The 8,217-nt window shown below is 41.0% G+C and overlaps 1 protein-coding gene across 1 annotated transcript in view; it reads right to left on the minus strand.

Moving 5' to 3' along the window:
* The window catches only part of tex264a (testis expressed 264, ER-phagy receptor a), an 88,764-nt gene extending 81,822 nt beyond the window's left edge, over positions 1-6,942 (minus strand). The window contains exon 1 of the mRNA XM_049583830.1: positions 6,418-6,942. Coding sequence (XP_049439787.1) covers positions 6,418-6,675 — 258 coding nt within the window. The 5' untranslated portion in view covers positions 6,676-6,942. The remainder of the gene's footprint in view (positions 1-6,417) is intronic.
* Between the last annotated feature and the right edge of the window lie 1,275 nt (positions 6,943-8,217).

The raw sequence follows: 8,217 nt of genomic DNA on the forward strand, positions 1-8,217 counted from the left end.
CCAAAACAACTTAGACTGATGAATAACACTACAGGTGAGAGAAAAAATATGTATTTTTGATTTTGGGGTGAACTGTCCCTTTAAGCCACGTGAATATGTCACTGTTTGTTATGATTCCAAAAATGAAGCCTTACTAAACATCAATGTGTCCTCCTTTGGAAGGGGGGGGCCCTCAAGCACCCAAATCAGATTATACATCCACTGCAGTGATGGGGCGTGGGCCCCAATAGCCCCTTGAGTTAGAAGCCAATGGAAATCTTTTTTTCGGCCTCTCTCTCTTGCACCAAGTGCAGCTCTGTGCCTTTAGGCTGTGCTCAGACTTAGCTGGTAATTACACATGGCATCCTGGGAGTTCTGGCATGTATAATTACTGGCGTGGATAAGCAGCCTGCTGGAGGCAGGACTCCGTTTTCCATCGCCACCGTCGTTGAGTTGGTTCACCACTCCTTGGCCAGCTGGACACAGTGTGGCACTCCTCCAGCCAGATGTCACAGAGCAGGGAGATAATCTTCTCTAATAGGTGATATGAATGAATTCCTCCCTCCTCGGCATACGCTTACTTCCTTCTCTACAAATGTTAAACTCTCTTTCTCCACCTCCTAAACAGCTCTGATAAATATTCGCCTGTGTAATCCAATACCCTGCGCATCATAACACACAGTGAAAAGCCAATACATGTCACAGGATTGATGGCGCAGAGGATTTTAAGATGTTCTTCACTATCTTGTTTCATTGACTAATCGTAAGATGTCAGCTTGTAGAGTAATGTCTTCCTTTCTACACAGTTTGTGAAAGCAGATCAAAATGGCATCCTAAAAATACACTCAACAGTTGTGTTCCCGGATAAAAAGCAGCTTCCCATTTAACAGATTCTCTCTGGATTTCTGCCTTCTCGTTTTGCAGTATCTCACTCACTGTAGAGATGTCCATAAACATTAATGGGGAGCTTTACTATGGGGAGAGCTGGCATGTCCACAATCTTGCATAATATTGACTTGAAGACCTGTGGGACCAGACTTCAGAGTATCAGCGTATTTATTTCTCATTTTATATCCACCTTTAAAAGCGGCAACTCCTCGCCAGAAGCCCCCCTTTCATGTTGTTGCTGTCGACAGACAGACAAGCGGCAGTAAAATGCTAATAAATTTGACTGGGAGTGCTGCGATGCTCGGCACTCTGATCTGAAATTCCGATTGATGAATTGGAGCACTGCGAGGCTCTCAAGGTGAGTCAGACTCCTACCAATTTATACCCCTCTTCCAAGGCAGTTCCACACCTCGCCTCATTTCTCACTGCCACTCCCATATAAGTCTACACATGACATTTCATTTTCTCCTGCTTGTCATGGGGAGCCACGAGTGGGTTTGCTTCAGAAGCTAAAACAAAGTGGGAATTCAGTAGATCAGAGGATGAACCAAACAGCAGCTCTAGTTTAGCCTCCATGCAAACACAACATGTTATCAGTGTCAGAGCAGAGGCAGCTGTATCTGCTGTGTAGTTCTACCAAGTGTGGACAGGCGTTGATCATCCCCACTACAGACAGCGTAATGCTTAAATAAATGGCCCATCCATATATCTGTACTACCTCCTTATTCTCTCGAGACAATGAAACCACCCTTATCTTGGAGTAACTTACTCTCTAGTAGTTTATTGTTCACAAACTGGCCTCTGAGCATTCATTGCTGTCTGCTGTTATTAATAAATTTTGCTCAAGAGATTCCCTGCAGAGGCAGCCTGCCTGAGGATTTTCTTACCACTAGCAATTGTACAACAAAACAAAGGGCGACAACCCAGGAACTCAATGATTTAGTTTGTCTTTTATCCAGACTGGGATTGTTCAATACGTGTCTCAAAGCCCCATTACAGCAAAGCCTGAGGCAGCCCTTGCCTTGAATGGTTAGGTAAGTTTAAAATGTAACCCCTTAGTGTTGCAGGTCACTGTCCACTTGACTGACACCTGTGTGCCAAACTGCTAAACTGGTCAATCCCACAGGCATTTGTGATGAGAAGTTGTGGCAATTATAAGCACGCATGCAAACACATGCATGCATGAATGGACAGCTAGATTTAGTGCTAACTGTGATGCCTCAAACGCCTCATCTGAGTGAGGTGAGGATGTAACCAGTGCTGACCAGTGAGCAGAGAGCTGACTTCCCAAACATACAGTAGATTCAGCCGCTGCTCTTTCCACACCCAGAGATTAATTAGATCCTTTGCTGTAGTTAGCTCTGATCGCTGGTCCTCGGGATGCTGAGTCCTGCTGGCTTTCACTATAGTCATTAAACAGGGATTATATTACATCTTGAATGCAAGGTGAATGCAAATGACTGCAATTTGGTGGAAACCAGAAATACTCTGAGATCCACTAGAGTAGTGTCACTGTGACCAATTAAGACACAGCCACTTGCGTAGGTTTGAAGGCTTATCCTATTCCGATATGATAAAATCCATTTTTGACTGAATGAATTATAAGAGGCTGAGTCCCACTGCTTATGCCATGGTAATAAATTAAGTATAAAGATCAATGTGGTTTTGAGGAAGCACCCACAGCCCCATACGACTCAATTTTAATGCCAACACTGCCATCTAGTGGCTGTAGGGTGTAGTAAACAAAAAGGCTTATAATGTTCAGTACAGGGTGGAGGCTGTAGCCGTAGTAAATAATATTTTCAGAATAAATAAATATGTAACAAGTTTAGACACAGCTCAATAACTCTGCTCATTGACCAGATGGAGGAATGAAGTTAGTTTCAGAGGTTTATGAATACTTCCCTGAAGCCACTGAATTTAATAAACAGCGATCTGCATGGTAACCTCTCACAGATGGTTATTCTGGCTATGACTGCATGTCTGAGACCTGGTGTGCTCCAGAACAGTGGTTCTCAACCAGAGGTCCGGGGACCCCCAGGGGTCCTTGAGGGGTCCCCTAGAAAATGAGGTCTAGTTTATTTTTACTATTTAAGTCACTGTGGAAGTGAGACCAGTCTGAATTAGAGTTATACAAGAGACTATTCTGATCATAGGTTTCACATCTTCATCCTAATTATCTCCTCAAATTCAGTTGACAACTATAGAATTCTAGTCTCAATTATGTCTAACAGGGCTAGCACTGTATGAGATTTTCACTGCAGGACTATTATGGCTAAAATAGTTCACAATAATGGTATTATTGTGATATATTTGGAAAAATAAAACAAATAATAATTCTCTCAGTCAAATTATTGAGTTTTGTCTCTTTTTTGGCAAGTAAATTTGCAAAATACAAATGTAGACAGGAGTAGAGACAGTCTGTCACCACAATTGTAAAAAAAACTGTATTTTAAAAAAAGCAATTACATTTAATGGAAAGTGAAAAGTATGGCAGATGGCATACTGGCAGTGGTGGAGAGAGACAAAGTGAGAACCAAAAAAAAACAGAAATGATATAAGAGGCACTGGAGTATTTACGGGATATTATCTTATGTGTATTAATAATATGATCTCAATATTTTATTTTTTAAACATCACGGTTACCATCAATACTGGTATATCATGGCACTCTTAATATCTAACAACCAAAATCTTTTCAGATGGAGGTCCCTAAAGTGAAATGTGTGTCAATTTAGGGGTCCTTGATATGAAAAAGGTTGAGAACCACTGATCCAGACAATACAGAGATACTTATTCCACTCCTACACTCAGAATTTAAATCAGCCTGTGGTCTCCATCAGGCATGTGAGATGGCATTCATTACACAGTCATTTACTTTAAAATTCAGCTCTGCTGGAGCAACTGTGGATACACACACACACACACACACACACACACACACACACACATACACTTATTGCACATCTACACAGGGAATTTCAAGTGTTCACTTTTCCTTAAAGAAATCCCAATAAGGTGATGTGACTGGTTTGTACCATTATTACAGGCATTACTAAACACTTCTGAAGACTTCAGGGCACAGTAGCATAGTGAGAGAGTTAGCTGCTGTTTCCACTGGATGCAGAGGCCACTTTAAGTATTGAGGACAAGTCTGAACACAGCAAGTTGCAAAATCCACTGTAAATCATGCAAAAAGAGAAGTGACCTCCTTGACCCTTTGAAACTTCTGGGACTGACTAAAATAAAAACAAGTAATAACATTTACGAGAAATTTCATCACAGCCAAAGTTCAGCCATGTGGCATCTCTCACATTTTGAGTTTACTCATGTGGTTGGTGGTGAGTAATCAGACTCTTGGCCTTTGTAAACAAAGCAGGTCAACAAACAATGACAACAAACAGTGAAAACAGCCAACAGTTAAGATTACAGCCCTCGTCATCTTGCCCTTTACTTTCATTTATTATTACATGCTGAAAAGTTTGACTATGAGACTGGCTGGGGTCTTATTCACTGAAGAATAACGGCTGATTGAACATTTGCAGTTTAGGATCCGAAACTCTGAATCAGCTGGGTTGATGGGAATATTTTCATACTTAATTTATTTCTGTGATGTCTAATCTATCTCCACAAGGAAGTCAGAGGTCAATACATTTTCAGATTGTGTCAAAATAGACACAGAGCCCAAGACAGTTTCAGGAGATCTGTATAGAAATCTCTCTGCCCTGCAGAGACTTCTGAACATCCTGTAATGGCCCCTGATGATCCAGACTCTCCACAAACTCTGACACCAGCAGAAAAGTTTAAAAGATCCTCGATGAGCCTCCTGCCACAACTTTCCACTGGTGTGACTCACAGTCATGGTTTCCACTAAAAGCCTTTACTTTAAAAAAAAAAAAAAAAAAAAAAGACAGCACGTTACAGAGAAACTGGCAGGAGTAAGCAGACAGACGATCATAATGTGCTGCCAGTGTGCCACATTCTTTATTCCACAGAGGATAAAAAGAAACCAGAAACTTTAAAATACAAATGATTAAATGATACTAACAAGGCATTCAACACCTTCTCAACTCAGCTGAGTTACTGTGCACATTTGGCTCTATTATACTACACAGCAGATGCAGCTGTCTCTATTTTGCCACACTGTTTGTCAGCTGGCTTAACTCACCGGACCATAACACACTCAGCACTCAAATGTCAGCAGAACAGACACAATGTAAGATAAGCTAAGAGCTAGTGAAAAAGCTAACCACGTGGTATGGTTAATTTTGTTGCTGAGTCAAGGGTTAAGATATAAAAAGGCTATATTCTGCCTTTGTGAATTTTTATTGTGTGTGTGTGTGTGTACTCTTTCCACGTCAGCTGGGAACTCAATAAACATTCCCGCCTAACAAGCAGCTGTTGTGCAGACATTTCTTGTTTACTAAAAACACAACTCATGACAGACGGTGGAATGTTAAACAGAAGACATCTGCAGATCTCAGCCGAGAAATGACCCATTTATGCTAAATTTGGTTTTGGTTTTGAATTAGGACTGAGAGAGATTTATTGCTTGTTGTGTCTGAGTTGTCACTGTAACTATATCACTACTTAGACTTGAGACAGTGTACACACACACATACACACACACACACACACACACACACACACACACACAGACATGTATCAGCTCTCTTCAGACACGTGTGAAGAGGCTGTGTTTGCCCTTCTAGTTTGGTACTCTGGTTAGTTTGAGTCAGACGCAGACAGATGCTGAGGCACCCTGGAGCCACAGATGAGAGGGGAAAAAGTATCAACAGTGCAACGTGGCACTGAACAGCTGACTGGTTTCATCATCCAGGCTCAGTCCCTTCAAAAGGCTGCTTGTGCATTTAACCCCTTGAGCCATGAATGCTGGATTACAGCGAATCATCTAGTTATGCTGCACATCACACTTCCATGACAGGACCATTGCTGAATAGAAAATCCCATTAGGGAGTCAGTGAAATTGTAAACACTTATACAGCTTGTAAAAGCTAAAGGATAAGTTGAATAATCAATCAGCCGATGGACTCAAATTTCAATGGGTGTTTAGTCATTTTAGTCAATTTAGAGCTGCTCTCAGCCTCTCAAATGTGACAATTAACTGCTTTTCTTTGTCATATATGACAGTATGTAAGATGCATTGTAGTTTTGGTCTGACAAAAAAAAACAATTTAAAGATGCCAACTTGGCCTCTGGGAAATTGTAATGTGATTTGTTGAGGGTTTATAGCCCTGCTCTCATAACTCCAAGACCTTAATACAGGATTGTTGCTGGGTACGCTACATAAACAATCAGAACTCATTAAATACTCACTGAAATGGCATAAATCTAAGTTTTAACTATGTAATATCAATCCCTGTCTGCGACCTTTAAAACTCTAGTCAGGTCAAACAAAGCATATCTCACCACCTGTTACATCTTATCAGGAAACAAAGTACATGGGTTTTGTGGTTATGTCACGAGGTCAAGTGTAAATACAGATACAGTGCTGTGTGGTTAGACTAGCGGGGGGGGGGGGGGTCTCACCTGCTTGGGGTCATCGTAAAAGACCCCGACGGTGCTCAGCTTTGGCCCAATGCTGCAGCTCTCTGTGTAGGCTGCACCGCAGTCCTTGTATGATCCCTCTTTGAACTTATAAGCAATGGTAATGTTCCTCACAGGAGGTGGCCCAGTCTTGATAATCACGTCACACAGTAGTCCCGAGTACAGCAGGAAGCCACCCACTGTCACAACCAAACACACCAGGAGCACGACCAACAGGAGCACCAGAATTAAATCAGACATGATGTCTTCTCAAAGCGGTACAGCTGCTGTCAATGCAGTTAGCAAAAAATATATCTGTCAAGCCTTGAAAAAAGACGTCCCCCTTCGGGTTACACACACCGTGACTGAGGTCCAGCAGCTTCAAACGACAAAAAAACGTGGCTACTCAAGAGACGGTGATAAATTTGTGTTTCACGGTCGTAATAACCTGAAACGAAAGTGGAAACACTCGTCCAAGTTGACAGGAAAGACAGTTTGTTTATGGTATTTCCCCAAACACTGAACATGCTTCCCGGATAGACCATTCTCGTCTACAGCGGGGGGGTGGATAACTATATATATTTTTTAAATGACTTATTTAGATAAATTAATCAAACCGCTAAAGCATTGAATATATATAATTTATACAATAATCATTGAATACTGCTGATCTTGATGTATGTAAACCTTAGTTAGTGACCATAGCATGCACAGTTATGGCAAAAAAATACCCCTCTTTTCATTAACATGGTTCAACCCAAGGGCAGTGCAGAGAGATGATTGAGCGCTGTAACAAAGCGGTGATTTTCTGTTTTTTAATTCAAATACTTTGTTGTTTCACTGATTCATGTGCTTTATAAATGATGTAAAGGGCTTATCTAAGAGATGTCGATGCTATCTGACAGTTTTAGTGCTGCTTTTAGGGACTGTGGACTCAAACATTAGCGGTTTTGTTCAACCAGCGTTCTAAAGACGTGCTGACGTCAAGTTCTCCAAACTATGGAAATTCATTAAGGACAAAAATATGAGGCACAGAATCCAGTGAATCTGAGTATGGCAAGTTTTGTTAGCCCGGAAGTACAGGTGGAAAGAGTACTAGAATATTGCACTCAGTTAAAACAGCTGCTATTTTAAAGATTTTTTTAAAAGACTTTAGACTTTAAGATGAAAAATAAAAATTTAAGTGAAAAAAAATTCAAATTTCATGGCTCGTTGCAGCATGTTCAAAGCCATGTGTGGTCAGTATTGGCAGTTTATATGCCTGACAAAATTTATAGTTGCATTAGTACTGTGTTTTTGGCCACTAGGCTAATCGCTGAGGGCCTCACTGGTACACTTGGTTCTTGGGATCCAGCACCTGACCTACAATCTGAATTGGGCCGGGTCCAAGTTATTTTCTGTGTAACTGGGATAGAGCTCTGCTGTTAGCTCTGACCCAACTTCCAACTCACCTTAACTCTGATCTAATATTAATATGCATCATAATTATCGGGTGAGGAAAAAAGTGTACCACATTACATGCAATACATGTATTGTAACCCTTTTCAACCACAATAAGCCTGTTTGGATCACTGCATTTTGGATAAGGTCAAATTAGGTGGAAATTAGTGAGCATTTTTGCACTTTCCGGCTCCCTCAACCTAAAGTTTTTTGAATGGGTTTTTGGTTAGACACCCAAAATAAGGTCTGTGGTTAAGACAAATTTAAGAGACGACATAGAATATGTCAGTAAATGCCCCACTTGTGAATATGTGTTTTGAAGCTTTTATGTGTCTTAAAAAAGGCGTTCGCTAACAAGTGGCT

Source organism: Epinephelus fuscoguttatus, linkage group LG1 (genome assembly GCF_011397635.1).
Source record: "Epinephelus fuscoguttatus linkage group LG1, E.fuscoguttatus.final_Chr_v1".
Classification (NCBI taxonomy): Eukaryota; Metazoa; Chordata; class Actinopteri; order Perciformes; family Serranidae; genus Epinephelus; species Epinephelus fuscoguttatus.